Raw genomic sequence first — 19,417 nt, forward strand, 5'->3', positions numbered from 1 at the left:
GGGTTGTGCAATCTCTGTCTTTGGATGTTTTCAAGACCTGACTGGATAAAGTCCTGAGCAACCTGGTCTGAATTCAGTGTTGACCCTGCTTTGAGCAGAATGTCGGACTAGGGCCCTTCCAACCTGAATTATTCTATGATCCTAAGTCTGGTCAGCGGATGGGTCCCCTGCAGAAGGGAGACTCCAACTGCAGTCACCCAATGTTCCCTCTTGGTGCTGATGCACAGTTCTATTTGGTGTGCCGTGGCAAGGTTTTGGTAGCCAGGGGTGGGACTGCAGGGGTGGCTTCTGTGAGAAGAGACCAGGGGCTGCCCTGTGCCAGACATAGATGGTTCCAGCCAGCTCCACAACATACCCACTGCAGGCCAGAGCTGAGCCAATCAGAGAAGCTGGTGGCGCCTCTATGAAAGCATATTTAAGAAAGGGCAAAACGCCACATGGCAGAGAGAGGACTGAGGAAAGAAAGTGTGAGAAACGTCCCTGTGAACACCAAGGGCAAAGAAGTGCTCCAGGTGCCGGAGCAGATATTCCACTGCAGCCCATGGAAGAGACCACAGTGGAGCAGGTATTTCCCTGCAGCCCATGGAGAGGAGCCACACTGGAGCAAGGATGTAAGGAGGAAGGAGTGGCAGAGACAAAGTATCATTAACTGACCACAACCCCCAAATCCCCGTATCCCTGCACTGCTCAGGGGGGCGGGGAGGTGGGTGTAGAGGAGTCAGGAAGGAAGGAATGAAGTTGAGTCTGGGTGGGGTGGGGGAAAGATGATGTTTTAATTTTTGTCTTTGTTTCTCATCATCCAACTCTATTTTAATTGGCAAGAAAAGTAAATTTAATTTTTCCCCAAGTCTAATCTGTTTTGCCCACAATGGTAATTGGTAAGTGACTTCCCTGTCTTTATCTCAACCTACAAGCTTTTTCATCTTATTTTGTCCTCCTGTCCTGTTGAGGAGGGGGAATGAGAGAGCGGCTGGGTGGGCATCTGTCAGCCAGCCAAGGTCAACCTGCCACAACAGTTCAGGAGCTCTTCTGCTGCTGCCACAAGTCAGAAGCTTCCAGCTCCACCCACTCCCTCCCACTTGGGCGCGTCCATCCTGCTGTCATTCAAGCATAACCACTAGCCATCCCTCCTTCCTTGCATCATGGAATCATTTTGGTTGGAAGAGACCCTCAAGATTATCAAGTCCAATCATTAACCTAACTCTGGCACTAAACCATGTCCCTAAGAACCTCATCTATATGTCTTTTAAAACACCTCCAGGGATGGTGACTCAACCACTTCCCTGGGCAGCCTGTTGCAGTGAAGAAATTTTTCTTAATATCCAATCTAAACCTCCCCTGGTGCAACTTGAGGCCATTTCCTCTCATCCTATCACTTGCTACTTGGGAGAAGAGATCAATACTCTCCATGCTACAACCTCCTTTCAGATAGTTGTAGAGAGTGATAAGATCTCCCCTGAGCCTCATTTTCTCCAGGCTAAACGGTCCCAGTTCCCTGAGCCGCTCCTCATAAGACTTGTTCTCTAGACCCTTCACCATCTTTGTTGCCCTTCTCTGGACTCTCTCCAGTACCTCAATGTCTTTCTTGTAGTGAGGGGCCCAAAACTGAACACAGTATTCATGTGGCTCAGGGTCTCGCCTCTATAGAGTCTCTGTGGAAGACCTTGTCCATCTCCTGCCTGCTCCCCTCCTCCCATAGCTCCTTCACCTGCTGACTCAGTGCCTCGACCAGAGCATGTCTCTCACAGGTGATGCCACCATCACCCCCAGTCCCAGGGAGAGGCCCCAGGCACTCCCTGCAGCCCCACACCTGGGCAGCTGCATCCTCCCTCCAGGGCTCTGTGTCTGAGTCAAGCTCTCTGCCATACCAGGGGTACTTGCTCCACCCAGTGCTGGGCACCAAGCCCCATGGCATGTCACTGCCATTGTTACACAGTTTTAAGCAGTCCCTATACTCTCTCTGGAGCAGTTTCTGGGCCTCCTTTGTGCCCCCTGCTGTGCCAGCTGCCAAGTCTCTTAGCTGTGCTCTGCAAACTTGCTTAATGGTTAAATAGGTGCTCCCCTGTAGCAGATAAATTTAGTCTGACCAACTTTGCTGTCATTGTAGTCTATCTATTAGGGAGCTAGTTATCTGGCTCTTTTGGTCTTTGTTACTGAATTGGTCCTCCAGGGATACACTTTGAGGTGTGCTTTGACAGCAAGTTTACTGCTCGACAAAATACACAATATCAGCAGCTTTGACATATGTAGTATGGCAACAAAGAAATTTTTCTGATAGTCATGATGGTATACGTATCATCATGACTGCTGAAGGAAATGGCGGTACCTTCTGTATCTCCATACATCAGTCCAATAACTTGCACAGGAAATATTGCATACAGAATCATAGAATCACAGAATGGTTAGGGTTGGAAGTGACCTCTAGAGATCACTAGTCCAACCCACCTGCTAAAGCAGGTTCACCTAGAGTAGATTACACAGGAATGTGTCCAGGTGGGTCTCGAATGTCTCCAGAGAAAGGAGACTCTACAACTTCTCTGGGCAGCCTGTTCCAGTGCTCTTTCACCCTCAAAGTAAAGAAGCTTTTCCTCATATTCAGATGGAACCTCCTATGCTTCAGTCTGTGCCCGTTGTTCCTCATCCTATCATTGGGCACCACTGAAAGGAGTCTGGTCCCATCCTCTTGACATCCACCCTTGAGATATTTATAAACATTGATGAGATCCCCTCTCAGCCTTCTCTTCTCCAGGCTGAACAGACCCAGGTCTCTCAGTCTCTCTTCATAAGAAGGGTGCTCTAGGCCCCTAATAATCTTTGTAGCCCACTGCTGGACTCCCTCCAGTAATTCCTTATCCTTCTTAAACTGGGGAGCCCAGAACTGGACGCAGTACTCCAGAAGCGGACTCACCGGGGCAGAGTAGAGGGGGAGGATAACCTCCCTCGACCTGCTGGTCACACTCTTCTTAATGCACCCCAGGATACCTTTGGCCTTCTTGGCCACAAGGGCACATTGTTGACTCACGGTCAACCTGTTATCGACCAGAACTCCCAAGTCCTTCTCTGCAGTGCTGCTTTCCAGCAGGTCCACCCCTAACCTGTACTGGTGCCTGGAGTTATTCCTCCCCAGGTGCAGGACCCTACACTTGCCCTTGTTAAACTTCATCAGGTTCTTCTCTGCCCAGCCCTCCAACCTGTCCAGGTCTCGCTGAATGGCAACACAGCCTTCTGGTGTGTCAGCCCTTCCTCCCAGTTTGGTATCATCAGCAAACTTGCTGAGGAACTCCTAGTCTAGACAATCAAGGATTAAGCTCTTAGGTGCTTTGAAATTTTGCTTGTCACTTGCTGTGCCTGTGAATTAAGGCATATTAGTGCAGATATTTTTATCAACTATTTATTCCTTACCAAAAACTAAGATGTTAAAATATTTGCCTTTTCTTGCACATATTTAATATTTTCATTCCTGTCCAGCCCAGACAGTAGTAATCAAGCAACTTGGGAAGAGAATAAGTACTTCGAAGTATTTCTAAAAAAGAAGAAATGAAAAAAAGATGTTAGCTGAAGTTTGAGACTGATATCTATATTTAGTAGTCTTCCAAAGTATTTTTCTCTGTAGCACTTTCCAAATGGACTAGTTCCCACTCATATATATGGGTGCCAAAGAATAATTATAATGACACGCTATCAGGAATTAGCTAAGGTTCTGGGAGAAGTATAACTGGACTACAGTAGCATTGTTTATTGGGTAATTAGCATCGCTGCCAGAGCTACTTGACTCTACTGGAAACAACATTGCACTAATATGACTATATTGTTCTATTTCCAGCACTAACTTGAGGTGTCTGTACTGTACTCCGTTGTGTGGTGGAGATGGGCTATATATTCTTTTATTCTTGCTTGCACCTTATTTTTTTTCTTTTGTGCAAGGAAGGTCTTCCTCAGATTAGATGGCAGTCTGGCATAATCTTTACAACATATGACCTTATACGTTGCTTGCCTTAGTTTTGTTTCCTATTCTGACATCTTTTAGAGTTTACTGATGTTTCTTTAATTTCTTTATTGTATGGCTCTTTGCATGTTAGTAATATGAGCTACTTGAGTATTTATTGTCTTTCCTCTTACCCCTCAGGCCCTTCTCATTTTAAGGTTCTCTTTCCTAAGAAATAAGATGGAGTCTCTTTTGTCTCTTTCCTGTAAATATCTATGCTGTATACTTGCACATAATATTTTTCTTTTGCTTCTGAATGTATGCTGGTTAATTTATTTGGTGATAATTTGTTCTGTATTCTTACCAATGAGTTTGCAGTAATGGTTTGGGCCAAAATCTTGGAAGCATTTTTGCATGACTCGCTTAAGCAAACTTCCATGGTAACTGAACGTTGTCCTGAACTGTATACTGCTACAGCTTTAAGTTTAGGTATTGTTGACGGCTTGTTTCTTATGAAGACTGATAGTAAGCTTCTGTTGCAGTGAAAATAAGGGTATAGCTCCTCTAAATGTTTCAAATTAAAGCAGAGGTAATGTGACAGTAAAATAGCTCATAATGTTTCAAATTATCAAGGGCAGGCCCAGCAGAGGGCCACCAAGATGATCAAAGGGCTGGAGCACGTGACATGCAATGAGAGGCTGAGAGCTGGGTTTGTTCAGCCTTCAGAAGAGAAGGTGCCAGGAGACATTATTTCTGTCTGCAACTACCTGACCAGAGGATACAGAGAAAACGGAGCCAGAGTCTTCTTGGAGGTGCACAGTGATAGGATGGGAGGCAATTGGACACCTGTTGGAACATGGGAAATTCTGATTAGCTATTAGGAGTTTGTTTGTTTGTTTGTTTTAACCATGAGGGTGTTCAAATACTGGAACAGGAGCCCAGAGAAGCTTCTTTGATCTTCTTCTGAACCCCACTGCCACATACACACACACACACTCTACTATAATACCTGCATCTAACTATTAAGATGAAACCACATAGAGAGTGTAGTAGAGGGGGTTTTGTTTGGTTTTAAACTTGAGAAAAATAGGTGATGGAAAATCTTTATCTGCCCAGGCCTTACATGCTCCCTAAAACAGAGTTCTTGAACAGAAAAGACATAAGGATAGATAGCTTCAAGTTGAATAAGAAAACTTTGGTTAACGGTCCTTTATAGAGGTTATCCACACTAAACCCATCATAAAGGACTCTATTTTGAATAAATTAAAGGAACCTAGAAGTCCCCATTGGGTGCCCACATAAGTGGAGTAGAGCTTTTAGAATTTCTACTGTACTCAGTCTCATTTTTTATGTACAGAACTTGCTCTTCCTGCCATGCAAGAAGGTTGCTGGGATTGTCACTTGCATCTTTTCCAGAAGTTAAGGAGTTCAGGATTTTTGATTCCTTGAGTACACAGCAGGAGAGCTCCCTGTTGAACATGCTCAATGAAGGCTTTCCTCCAGTCAAAAGTTGCATCAAGTAACCGTCTTGATAACTAAGTAACTAACTTATTATGGGATGCTTAGGGGAGGAAGCAAAGGAGGGCTCTAGGCGGTTTGAGGAAAAACAAGTGTGGGAAAACAGAGGGATAAAAGGGGCCGATCACGGGTAAACAGACGGTCGATCAGTATGCTTGTCTGGCCATACCCTGCACCTGATCAGCACAGTCTGTCCCATCGTCTCATTAAAATCCATTTAAACTCTTTTCCTGAATGAGGGAACTATCTATTCTGTGTGCACGTGTGTGCGTAGAGGCCTAAATGCTAGCAACTAGAGTCAGACCACGGGTCACAGGGCCCATGTGTCTGGGGTGCCAACAACTGGAGCGAGTGAGGGTATGCATATTGGTGCGTGACCACCTAATGAGTGGGTTAAGTGGCTTGGGATCCAGACGTGTGTGTGCGCCCCTGGGGATGACACAATTGGAGGAGTTGGCTACTGGAGGGACCAGAGTGTTCAGGCCAACTGCTGGAGAGACCGTATGGTCTGGGGCTTGACTAAGGGACCCCTTTATACACGTGTCTGTGCATGAGGCAACCGGGGAGAGTGAGGATGCAGCTACTGGACGGACTGAGTGTCTATGCTCAGTTATTGGAAAGATCCACAGCACGTGTATCTGTGTTGGTGTGCGTTAAAGGAGGTCTGTACCAGCAGCTGGATGGGGCATCCCCAACTTCTCTGGGCAACCTGATCCAGTGTCTCAGCACCCTCACACAGGAGCGTGGAGTACAGACTTTATAGCCCTCCACAGCAGCAGCTTCCCTGATAGGAAGCTCCATCTGGGTGGCTGCCTCCACTTGTCCCAGGCTAGCCTGGCTAGATAGATGGGCTCCCAGTTGCTGCAGAACACAGCCCTCACCTAGTCTCTGACACCATGCTTCCAATGATCTCAAAGTACTGTCTAATAAGCCCTTCTAATTCCCTGGAGACCTCAAGCTGCTGGGTAGGATTGCACACCCAACAGCTAGCCAGGGTGACCTTTGGGGCTGCAGCCTAAGCCTGCAGGTGAGCAGGGCAGGCAGTAGCCCAACAACTGGTAGAGTACCCCGCCCTTTTCTCATGAAGTGCTGCACTGCTCCCCTCAGGGACTGCTCCCTGTTTGCACACACTGGTTGCTTGCACGTTCCAGGGGCTGGTTATACGCGACTTCCTGCAGTTTGAAATGGCCGCAGGGACCACCAGCGCTGCCCAACTCTTCCCCACCCCTCTTGCGAGATCCGTTGCCTGCCTGCTGGTCCCTCCACACACACAGCCCAAGGGTGTTGGGGACCCAGAAACCCTCTCAAACACCCTCTGGGGACCTCACGAGCCTTGCACTCTTCCTGCCACTGCTAGCGTCAGCTTCCTGTGTTTGTGTTTTGAACTGGCTGTGAGAATTGCCAGCATCCACATCTTTAACACCCATCAGTCTCTTGCAAATATTAATTACAGCAAAAGTTTAGCTTCCTGAGTTGAAACAAACTTGATTTTGCTGGATGAGAAATACTTCAGGTTGCTTGTCATCAGTGTTTTTCACCATTTACATACAAAGTCCTCAATGAAAACAGAGCCCAAATAGAAAGGGACTGACATTTTAAAACCATGCATTTATATTGCTTGGCACTAGAAATACTTCTGACAAAACTGTGCAAATTGAAGTCCTGCCAACAATCACATGTTCTCAAAGATTCAGGGTTAACTTTTTATTTCTTAGAAGCTTAGACTTCTTGGGTTGATGTTGAGATGACTGGATAGACCAGAATGACAGGTCATTCCCTTATTTTAAGGGGGATAATTTTCTTTCTGTTGTGCCAACAACTGGACCAAGCAGGGATCTAAGTGCAACAGGAATGAGGAACGCAGGTCAGAGTGCCCATGTGTCTTCTTACACTCTGGTTGATATAATTCTCACCAAGAGCAGGATCTGGCTTGTATTTTTCCAACTTTTACCATTACACTCACCCTTTCTCTTAATTATCTGTAGTTTTAACATTTGGGATAATTATATTAGATGGTAATGGTTTGTCTTTTTAGTGGACTAAATTCATAATAATAACTTATTTGTAATTGTACTGGTTTTGGCTGGGATAGAGTTAAATTTTCTTCATAGTAGCCTGCATGGGGCTATGTTTTGGATTTGTGCTGAAAGCAGTGTTGATAACACAGGGATGTTTTAGTTATTGCTGAGCAGTGCTTACACAGCGTCAAGGCCTTTTCTGCTCCTCACACTGCCCTGCCAGTGAGTAGTCTAGGGGTGCGCAAGAAGTTGGGAGGGGACACAGCTGGGACAGTTGACCCAAACTGACCAAAGAGATATTCCATACCGTATGATGTTGTGTTCAGCAATAAAAGCTGGCGGTAGAAGGAGGAAGGGGGGTGACATTTGGAGTTATGGGGTTTGTCCCTCCAAGTAACCCTTCCACACGACGGAGCCCTGTTTTTTTGGAGACAGCTAAACACCTGCCTGCCAGTGGGCAATAGTGAATGAGTTCCTTATTTTGCTTTGCTTCCATGCGCAGCTTTTGCTTTACCTGTTTCTGTAATCACCTCCCTGTCTTCCATATGTTTCAATATATTAATACTAAAGAAGTAACAACAGTTCTTTTTAGATAGGATCAAGAAAAAACAATTTATGTAATTATTTGACTGTAATATAGACAATACAGTCATTATTAAATATATTTTTAAAATCAGCTTTTTTCATAGTTATTCCATAATGCTGTAAGATTCATCACAGTTCCTACCTGTGATCTGAGTATAAAATACCTGTGGTACTTTAAATTCTAGTCCCATGATTAAAACATCTTGAGTCTGTAAAAATCCATTTAAGTGATGTTATTGGGCAGAAATCATGAGTCCACTGTGCTTGATGAATTGCTGTTGAGTTCACTCAAAATACATGATTTTATAGGTTTACCTGAAATACATCTTATGTCTCTTCAACTTTGAAGCAAGTGTCTGTTTTTTTTATTTTTGTTTTTTAGTTATCCTCTCTAAGAGGAGGGCTACATACTAATATCAAAGTGGAACTTTACCAATATACTGGTTTTTTTTTTCTTGACAGCTGGAAGATGGACACACTTTATTTGATTACGATGTTGGACTAAATGACATAGTTCAGCTTTTGATACGCTCTGAATCTGAAGCTCCTACCACTTCTGAGATAAATCAGGGTGGAGAGGTAATTCCCTGTGCTGTTTCCAACTGTAAAAACAAAGTCAAAAGAGCAGCAAGTAGAAGGTCACCTAATCAGCCATCTACATCAGCTCATTTGTTTCTTATAGATCCTGGCATTGGACTGTACAAGGTATGTGCAAGTTTTGAAAGCAGGGGTCTTATCTCGCATCTATAACTTTAATTTTATTGCTTACATAGGCTTTCTATCTTAAAACAGCTTTATTTTATGGCCAGCTTTATGTCATTGGGGCTGAGAGAGTTGAGATTAGTTCGTACCATGCAGATTAAAATAAATCTTAAACTGAGTTAACAAATCATTTAGGTAGAAGCTAAAACTGGTTGAATACTGGAAGAGGTTGCCCAGAGAGGTGGTGGAGTCTCCATCCTTGGAGATATTCAAAACCTGACTGGACATGGTTCTGGGCTGTCCATTCTAGCTGACTCTGCTTGAACAGGGAGGTTAGACTAGGTGATCTCAAGAAGTCCCTTCCAAGCTAAATGATTCTGTGATTCTGTTAACAGATGCAATTGGAATATATTATTAGCTAAGGCATTCTGCTTTCCAAACCTAGCATACAGGTGTGTAATATATTTAGAGACCCTAAGGACCTAAGGAGGTAATTTGTTTAAAATTATGGCAAGTAAACTTAAACAGTGATTATTTCATCACTGATCTATAACTTTAGACATCATCTCTACCATCTTAAAATAGGTTCAAAATTGGCTACCCTGTGTCTACGTGTATGTAATTATTTATATAGTTGAAACTCGAGAATGAAGTAGCAAGTATTGGGGGCCCTGGTAGAATTTGCAGTCTTGAGGGATATGGGCTCGGTGAAGAGTGAAGTCAAGATACTGAATTTTAGGAGCACAAACTTGCAGTTTTTTAAGGAATTAGTTGATGGGACACCCCTGGGAAACTGCCCTTGGGGATAAAGGGGCTGAATAGAGCTGGCAGATCTTTAAGGACATTTTTCTTAGAGCACAAGCACTATTGATTCCCATGTGCAAGAAATCAAGCAAGGAAGGCAGGAGACCAGCATAGCTGAGTAAGGACCTCGTGGTCAAACTGAAACACAAGAGGGAAATGCATAGGCAGCAGAAGCAGGGGCATGCATCCTGGGAAGAATAGAGGGATGCTGCCTGGATGTGTAGGGATGGGATCAAGAAAGTTACAGCACAGGTAGAGCTGAATTTGGCAAGGGATGTGAAGAATAGCAAGAAGGGCTTCTACAGATACATTGGCCAGAAAAGGAAGACAAAAGAAATTGTACCCTCCTGATAAATAGGATGGGAATCTGGTGACAACTGACATGGAGAAGGCAGAGGTACTCAACAATTTTTTGCCTCAGTTTTCCCTGGCTCTTCCCACATCTCTTGAGTCCCTGAATCTCAAGGCAGGCGTTGGGGGAATGAAGTCCCACCCATCATAGGGGAAGATCAGGTTTGAGAACACCTGAGGAACCTGGACGTCCACGAGTCCACAGGATGAGACAAGATGTATCCCAGGGTCCTGAGGGAATTGGCTAATGTAGTTGCCAAGCCACTCCTCATCATATCTGAAAAGCTGTGGCAATCAGGTGAAGTCCTCAGTGACTGGAAAGAGTGAAAGATCACATGTATTTTTAAAAAGGAGGATCCTTAAAAGTATTGACCAGACACCCTCACCTCCATGCCTGGTAACGAAGGGCAAATCATGCCAGACAGGGCTGGAACATCTCTCCTGTGACCACAGGCTGGGAGAGCTGGGATTGTTCAGTCTGGAGAAGAGAAGGCTCCGGGGAGACCTTATTGTTGTCTTTCAATATTTAAAGGGGGATTCTAAGAAAGAAGAAGACAGACAGATCACCCAGAGAGGTTGGGGATGTCCCATCACTGGATGTGTTCAAGGCCAAGCCGCACCGTTTCTGATACAAACCAGGATACTATTGGCCTTCTTGGCCACCTGGGCACACTGCTGGCTCATATTCAGCTGGCTGTTCACCAACACCCCCAGGCCCTGGTCCTTTTCTAGCCACTCTTCCCCATGCCTCTCATGTTGCATGGGGTTGTGATGACCCAAGTGCAGGACCTGACACTTAGCCTTGTTGAACCTCATGCAATTGGCCTCGGTCCATCAATCCAGCCAGTCCAGATCCCTCTGTAGAACCTTCTACCCTCAAGCAGATCAACACTCCCGCCCAAGTTGGTCTCGTCTGCAGACTTACTGAGGGTGCACTCAATCCCCTTGTCCAGATCACTGATAAAGATATTAAACAGAACCGTCCCAAATACTGAGCCCTGGGGAACACCACTTGTGACTGGCCACCAACTGGATTGAACTCCAGTCACCACAACTCTTTGAGCATGGCCATCCAACCAGTTTGTTACGCAGTGAAGAGTATGCCCATCCAAGCCATAAGCAGCCAGTTTCTCCAGGAGAATGTGGGAAATGGTGTCGAAGGCTTTACAAAAGTTCAGGTAAACAATATCTACAGTCTTTCCCTCATCCACTAAGTGGGTCACCTTATCATAGAAACAGATCAAGTTAGTCAAGCGGGACCTGACTTTAACAAATCCATGCTGACTGGGCCTGATCACCTGGTTGCCCTGTACGTGCCATGTCATGGCATTCAAGATGATCTGCTTTAGTATTGATATATTGAAACATATGGAAGACAGGGAGGTGATTACAGAAAGCCAGCAGGCTTCACCAAGGGTAAATCACTCCAGACTAATCTAGTGGCCTTCTGCGATGGAGTGACTGCATCGATGGACAAGGGAAGAGCTACAGATGTCTACCTGTTTTTCTGTAAGGCCTTTGATACAGTCCCCCACAACATTCTAATAAGAATCCTTAAGCATTACTGGGGTGGTTTGACCCAGGTCGGCAACAAAGTACCACACAGCTGCTCGCTCACTCCCCACCGGTGGGATGGAGGAGAGAACTGGAAAGGTAAAAATAAGAAAACTCACGGGTTGAGATAAAGACAGTTTAACAGGTAAAGCAAAAACTGCGCATGGAAGCAAAGCAAAATAAGGAACTCATTCACTATTGCCCACTGGCAGGCAGGTGTTTAGCTGTCTCCAAAAAAACAGGGCTCCGTCGTGTGGAAGGGTTACTTGGAGGGACAAACCCCATAACTCCAAATGTCACCCCCCTTCCTCCTTCTACCGCCAGCTTTTATTGCTGAACACAACATCATACGGTATGGAATATCTCTTTGGTCAGTTTGGGTCAACTGTCCCAGCTGTGTCCCCTCCCAACTTCTTGCGCACCCCTAGACTACTCACTGGCAGGGCAGTGTGAGGAGCAGAAAAGGCCTTGACGCTGTGTAAGCACTGCTCAGCAATAACTAAAACATCCCTGTGTTATCAACACTGCTTTCAGCACAAATCCAAAACATAGCCCCATGCAGGCTACTATGAAGAAAATTTAACTCTATCCCAGCCAAAACCAGTACAATTACAAATAAGTTATTATTATGAATTTAGTCCACTAAAAAGACAAACCATTACCATCTAATATAATTATCCCAAATGTTAAAACTACAGATAATTAAGAGAAAGGGTGAGTGTAATGGTAAAAGTTGGAAAAATACAAGCCAGATCCTGCTCTTGGTGAGAATTATATCAACCAGAGTGTAAGAAGACACATGGGCACTCTGACCTGCGTTCCTCATTCCTGTTGCACTTAGATCCCTGCTTGGTCCAGTTGTTGGCACAACAGAAAGAAAATTATCCCCCTTAAAATAAGGGAATGACCTGTCATTCTGGTCTATCCAGTCATCTCAACATCAACCCAAGAAGTCTAAGCTTCTAAGAAATAAAAAGTTAACCCTGAATCTTTGAGAACATGTGATTGTTGGCAGGACTTCAATTTGCACAGTTTTGTCAGAAGTATTTCTAGTGCCAAGCAATATAAATGCATGGTTTTAAAATGTCAGTCCCTTTCTGTTTGGGCTCTGTTTTCATTGAGGACTTTGTATGTAAATGGTGAAAAACACTGATGACAAGCAACCTGAAGTATTTCTCATCCAGCAAAATCAAGTTTGTTTCAACTCAGGAAGCTAAACTTTTGCTGTAATTAATATTTGCAAGAGACTGATGGGTGTTAAAGATGTGGATGCTGGCAATTCTCACAGCCAGTTCAAAACACAAACACAGGAAGCTGACGCTAGCAGTGGCAGGAAGAGTGCAAGGCTCGTGAGGTCCCCAGAGGGTGTTTGAGAGGGTTTCTGGGTCCCCAACACCCTTGGGCTGTGTGTGTGGAGGGACCAGCAGGCAGGCAACGGATCTCGCAAGAGGGGTGGGGAAGAGTTGGGCAGCGCTGGTGGTCCCTGCGGCCATTTCAAACTGCAGGAAGTCGCGTATAACCAGCCCCTGGAACGTGCAAGCAACCAGTGTGTGCAAACAGGGAGCAGTCCCTGAGGGGAGCAGTGCAGCACTTCATGAGAAAAGGGCGGGGTACTCTACCAGTTGTTGGGCTACTGCCTGCCCTGCTCACCTGCAGGCTTAGGCTGCAGCCCCAAAGGTCACCCTGGCTAGCTGTTGGGTGTGCAATCCTACCCAGCAGCTTGAGGTCTCCAGGGAATTAGAAGGGCTTATTAGACAGTACTTTGAGATCATTGGAAGCATGGTGTCAGAGACTAGGTGAGGGCTGTGTTCTGCAGCAACTGGGAGCCCATCTATCTAGCCAGGCTAGCCTGGGACAAGTGGAGGCAGCCACCCAGATGGAGCTTCCTATCAGGGAAGCTGCTGCTGTGGAGGGCTATAAAGTCTGTACTCCACGCTCCTGTGTGAGGGTGCTGAGACACTGGATCAGGTTGCCCAGAGAAGTTGGGGATGCCCCATCCAGCTGCTGGTACAGACCTCCTTTAACGCACACCAACACAGATACACGTGCTGTGGATCTTTCCAATAACTGAGCATAGACACTCAGTCCGTCCAGTAGCTGCATCCTCACTCTCCCCGGTTGCCTCATGCACAGACACGTGTATAAAGGGGTCCCTTAGTCAAGCCCCAGACCATACGGTCTCTCCAGCAGTTGGCCTGAACACTCTGGTCCCTCCAGTAGCCAACTCCTCCAATTGTGTCATCCCCAGGGGCGCACACACACGTCTGGATCCCAAGCCACTTAACCCACTCATTAGGTGGTCACGCACCAATATGCATACCCTCACTCGCTCCAGTTGTTGGCACCCCAGACACATGGGCCCTGTGACCCGTGGTCTGACTCTAGTTGCTAGCATTTAGGCCTCTACGCACACACGTGCACACAGAATAGATAGTTCCCTCATTCAGGAAAAGAGTTTAAATGGATTTTAATGAGACGATGGGACAGACTGTGCTGATCAGGTGCAGGGTATGGCCAGACAAGCATACTGATCGACCGTCTGTTTACCCGTGATCGGCCCCTTTTATCCCTCTGTTTTCCCACACTTGTTTTTCCTCAAACCGCCTAGAGCCCTCCTTTGCTTCCTCCCCTAAGCATCCCATAATAAGTTAGTTACTTAGTTATCAAGACGGTTACTTGATGCAACTTTTGACTGGAGGAAAGCCTTCATTGAGCATGTTCAACAGGGAGCTCTCCTGCTGTGTACTCAAGGAATCAAAAATCCTGAACTCCTTAACTTCTGGAAAAGATGCAAGTGACAATCCCAGCAACCTTCTTGCATGGCAGGAAGAGCAAGTTCTGTACATAAAAAATGAGACTGAGTACAGTAGAAATTCTAAAAGCTCTACTCCACTTATGTGGGCACCCAATGGGGACTTCTAGGTTCCTTTAATTTATTCAAAATAGAGTCCTTTATGATGGGTTTAGTGTGGATAACCTCTATAAAGGACCGTTAACCAAAGTTTTCTTATTCAACTTGAAGCTATCTATCCTTATGTCTTTTCTGTTCAAGAACTCTGTTTTAGGGAGCATGTAAGGCCTGGGCAGATAAAGATTTTCCATCACCTATTTTTCTCAAGTTTAAAACCAAACAAAACCCCCTCTACTACACTCTCTATGTGGTTTCATCTTAATAGTTAGATGCAGGTATTATAGTAGAGTGTGTGTGTGTGTATGTGGCAGTGGGGTTCAGAAGAAGATCAAAGAAGCTTCTCTGGGCTCCTGTTCCAGTATTTGAACACCCTCATGGTTAAAACAAACAAACAAACAAACTCCTAATAGCTAATCAGAATTTCCCATGTTCCAACAGGTGTCCAATTGCCTCCCATCCTATCACTGTGCACCTCCAAGAAGACTCTGGCTCCGTTTTCTCTGTATCCTCTGGTCAGGTAGTTGCAGACAGAAATAATGTCTCCTGGCACCTTCTCTTCTGAAGGCTGAACAAACCCAGCTCTCAGCCTCTCATTGCATGTCACGTGCTCCAGCCCTTTGATCATCTTGGTGGCCCTCTGCTGGGCCTGCCCTTGATAATTTGAAACATTATGAGCTATTTTACTGTCACATTACCTCTGCTTTAATTTGAAACATTTAGAGGAGCTATACCCTTATTTTCACTGCAACAGAAGCTTACTATCAGTCTTCATAAGAAACAAGCCGTCAACAATACCTAAACTTAAAGCTGTAGCAGTATACAGTTCAGGACAACGTTCAGTTACCATGGAAGTTTGCTTAAGCGAGTCATGCAAAAATGCTTCCAAGATTTTGGCCCAAACCATTACTGCAAACTCATTGGTAAGAATACAGAACAAATTATCACCAAATAAATTAACCAGCATACATTCAGAAGCAAAAGAAAAATATTATGTGCAAGTATACAGCATAGATATTTACAGGAAAGAGACAAAAGAGACTCCATCTTATTTCTTAGGAAAGAGAACCTTAAAATGAGAAGGGCCTGAGGGGTAAGAGGAAAGACAATAAATACTCAAGTAGCTCATATTACTAACATGCAAAGAGCCATACAATAAAGAAATTAAAGAAACATCAGTAAACTCTAAAAGATGTCAGAATAGGAAACAAAACTAAGGCAAGCAACGTATAAGGTCATATGTTGTAAAGATTATGCCAGACTGCCATCTAATCTGAGGAAGACCTTCCTTGCACAAAAGAAAAAAAATAAGGTGCAAGCAAGAATAAAAGAATATATAGCCCATCTCCACCACACAACGGAGTACAGTACAGACACCTCAAGTTAGTGCTGGAAATAGAACAATATAGTCATATTAGTGCAATGTTGTTTCCAGTAGAGTCAAGTAGCTCTGGCAGCGATGCTAATTACCCAATAAACAATGCTACTGTAGTCCAGTTATACTTCTCCCAGAACCTTAGCTAATTCCTGATAGCGTGTCATTATAATTATTCTTTGGCACCCATATATATGAGTGGGAACTAGTCCATTTGGAAAGTGCTACAGAGAAAAATACTTTGGAAGACTACTAAATATAGATATCAGTCTCAAACTTCAGCTAACATCTTTTTTTCATTTCTTCTTTTTTAGAAATACTTCGAAGTACTTATTCTCTTCCCAAGTTGCTTGATTACTACTGTCTGGGCTGGACAGGAATGAAAATATTAAATATGTGCAAGAAAAGGCAAATATTTTAACATCTTAGTTTTTGGTAAGGAATAAATAGTTGATAAAAATATCTGCACTAATATGCCTTAATTCACAGGCACAGCAAGTGACAAGCAAAATTTCAAAGCACCTAAGAGCTTAATCCTTGATTGTCTAGACTAGGAGTTCCTCAGCAAGTTTGCTGATGATACCAAACTGGGAGGAAGGGCTGACACACCAGAAGGCTGTGTTGCCATTCAGCGAGACCTGGACAGGTTGGAGGGCTGGGCAGAGAAGAACCTGATGAAGTTTAACAAGGGCAAGTGTAGGGTCCTGCACCTGGGGAGGAATAACTCCAGGCACCAGTACAGGTTAGGGGTGGACCTGCTGGAAAGCAGCACTGCAGAGAAGGACTTGGGAGTTCTGGTCGATAACAGGTTGACCGTGAGTCAACAATGTGCCCTTGTGGCCAAGAAGGCCAAAGGTATCCTGGGGTGCATTAAGAAGAGTGTGACCAGCAGGTCGAGGGAGGTTATCCTCCCCCTCTACTCTGCCCCGGTGAGTCCGCTTCTGGAGTACTGCGTCCAGTTCTGGGCTCCCCAGTTTAAGAAGGATAAGGAATTACTGGAGGGAGTCCAGCAGTGGGCTACAAAGATTATTAGGGGCCTAGAGCACCCTTCTTATGAAGAGAGACTGAGAGACCTGGGTCTGTTCAGCCTGGAGAAGAGAAGGCTGAGAGGGGATCTCATCAATGTTTATAAATATCTCAAGGGTGGATGTCAAGAGGATGGGACCAGACTCCTTTCAGTGGTGCCCAATGATAGGATGAGGAACAACGGGCACAGACTGAAGCATAGGAGGTTCCATCTGAATATGAGGAAAAGCTTCTTTACTTTGAGGGTGAAAGAGCACTGGAACAGGCTGCCCAGAGAAGTTGTAGAGTCTCCTTTCTCTGGAGACATTCGAGACCCACCTGGACACATTCCTGTGTAATCTACTCTAGGTGAACCTGCTTTAGCAGGTGGGTTGGACTAGTGATCTCTAGAGGTCACTTCCAACCCTAACCATTCTGTGATTCTATGATTCTGTATGCAATATTTCCTGTGCAAGTTATTGGACTGATGTATGGAGATACAGAAGGTACCGCCATTTCCTTCAGCAGTCATGATGATACGTATACCATCATGACTATCAGAAAAATTTCTTTGTTGCCATACTACATATGTCAAAGCTGCTGATATTGTGTATTTTGTCGAGCAGTAAACTTGCTGTCAAAGCACACCTCAAAGTGTATCCCTGGAGGACCAATTCAGTAACAAAGACCAAAAGAGCCAGATAACTAGCTCCCTAATAGATAGACTACAATGACAGCAAAGTTGGTCAGACTAAATTTATCTGCTACAGGGGAGCACCTATTTAACCATTAAGCAAGTTTGCAGAGCACAGCTAAGAGACTTGGCAGCTGGCACAGCAGGGGGCACAAAGGAGGCCCAGAAACTGCTCCAGAGAGAGTATAGGGACTGCTTAAAACTGTGTAACAATGGCAGTGACATGCCATGGGGCTTGGTGCCCAGCACTGGGTGGAGCAAGTACCCCTGGTATGGCAGAGAGCTTGACTCAGACACAGAGCCCTGGAGGGAGGATGCAGCTGCCCAGGTGTGGGGCTGCAGGGAGTGCCTGGGGCCTCTCCCTGGGACTGGGGGTGATGGTGGCATCACCTGTGAGAGACATGCTCTGGTCGAGGCACTGAGTCAGCAGGTGAAGGAGCTATGGGAGGAGGGGAGCAGGCAGGAGATGGACAAGGTCTTCCACAGAGACTCTATAGAGGCGAGACCCTGAGCCACATGAATACTGTGTTCAGTTTTGGGCCCCTCACTACAAGAAAGACATTGAGGTACTGGAGAGAGTCCAGAGAAGGGCAACAAAGATGGTGAAGGGTCTAGAGAACAAGTCTTATGAGGAGCGGCTCAGGGAACTGGGACCGTTTAGCCTGGAGAAAATGAGGCTCAGGGGAGATCTTATCACTCTCTACAACTATCTGAAAGGAGGTTGTAGCATGGAGAGTATTGATCTCTTCTCCCAAGTAGCAAGTGATAGGATGAGAGGAAATGGCCTCAAGTTGCACCAGGGGAGGTTTAGATTGGATATTAAGAAAAATTTCTTCACTGCAACAGGCTGCCCAGGGAAGTGGTTGAGTCACCATCCCTGGAGGTGTTTTAAAAGACATATAGATGAGGTTCTTAGGGACATGGTTTAGTGCCAGAGTTAGGTTAATGATTGGACTTGATAATCTTGAGGGTCTCTTCCAACCAAAATGATTCCATGATGCAAGGAAGGAGGGATGGCTAGTGGTTATGCTTGAATGACAGCAGGATGGATGCGCCCAAGTGGGAGGGAGTGGGTGGAGCTGGAAGCTTCTGACTTGTGGCAGCAGCAGAAGAGCTCCTGAACTGTTGTGGCAGGTTGACCTTGGCTGGCTGACAGATGCCCACCCAGCCGCTCTCTCATTCCCCCTCCTCAACAGGACAGGAGGACAAAATAAGATGAAAAAGCTTGTAGGTTGAGATAAAGACAGGGAAGTCACTTACCAATTACCATTGTGGGCAAAACAGATTAGACTTGGGGAAAAATTAAATTTACTTTTCTTGCCAATTAAAATAGAGTTGGATGATGAGAAACAAAGACAAAAATTAAAACATCATCTTTCCCCCACCCCACCCAGACTCAACTTCATTCCTTCCTTCCTGACTCCTCTACACCCACCTCCCCGCCCCCCTGAGCAGTGCAGGGATACGGGGATTTGGGGGTTGTGGTCAGTTAATGATACTTTGTCTCTGCCACTCCTTCCTCCTTACATCCTTGCTCCAGTGTGGCTCCTCTCCATGGGCTGCAGGGAAATACCTGCTCCACTGTGGTCTCTTCCATGGGCTGCAGTGGAATATCTGCTCCGGCACCTGGAGCACTTCTTTGCCCTTGGTGTTCACAGGGACGTTTCTCACACTTTCTTTCCTCAGTCCTCTCTCTGCCATGTGGCGTTTTGCCTTTCTTAAATATGCTTTCATAGAGGCGCCACCAGCTTCTCTGATTGGCTCAGCTCTGGCCTGCAGTGGGTATGTTGTGGAGCTGGCTGGAACCATCTATGTCTGGCACAGGGCAGCCCCTGGTCTCTTCTCACAGAAGCCACCCCTGCAGTCCCACCCCTGGCTACCAAAACCTTGCCACGGCACACCAAATAGAACTGTGCATCAGCACCAAGAGGGAACATTGGGTGACTGCAGTTGGAGTCTCCCTTCTGCAGGGGACCCA

General features: G+C 45.5%; 1 protein-coding gene across 1 annotated transcript in view; it reads left to right on the forward strand.

Moving 5' to 3' along the window:
- The window catches only part of LOC136114494 (E3 ubiquitin-protein ligase UHRF2-like), a 144,679-nt gene that overhangs the window by 17,151 nt on the left and 108,111 nt on the right, over positions 1–19,417 (forward strand). The window contains exon 2 of the mRNA XM_071801618.1: positions 8,509–8,751. Within this exon, the coding sequence (XP_071657719.1) occupies positions 8,509–8,751 (243 nt within the window). The remainder of the gene's footprint in view (positions 1–8,508; positions 8,752–19,417) is intronic.

This window comes from Patagioenas fasciata, chromosome W (assembly GCF_037038585.1).
Source record: "Patagioenas fasciata isolate bPatFas1 chromosome W, bPatFas1.hap1, whole genome shotgun sequence".
Taxonomy (NCBI): Eukaryota; Metazoa; Chordata; class Aves; order Columbiformes; family Columbidae; genus Patagioenas; species Patagioenas fasciata.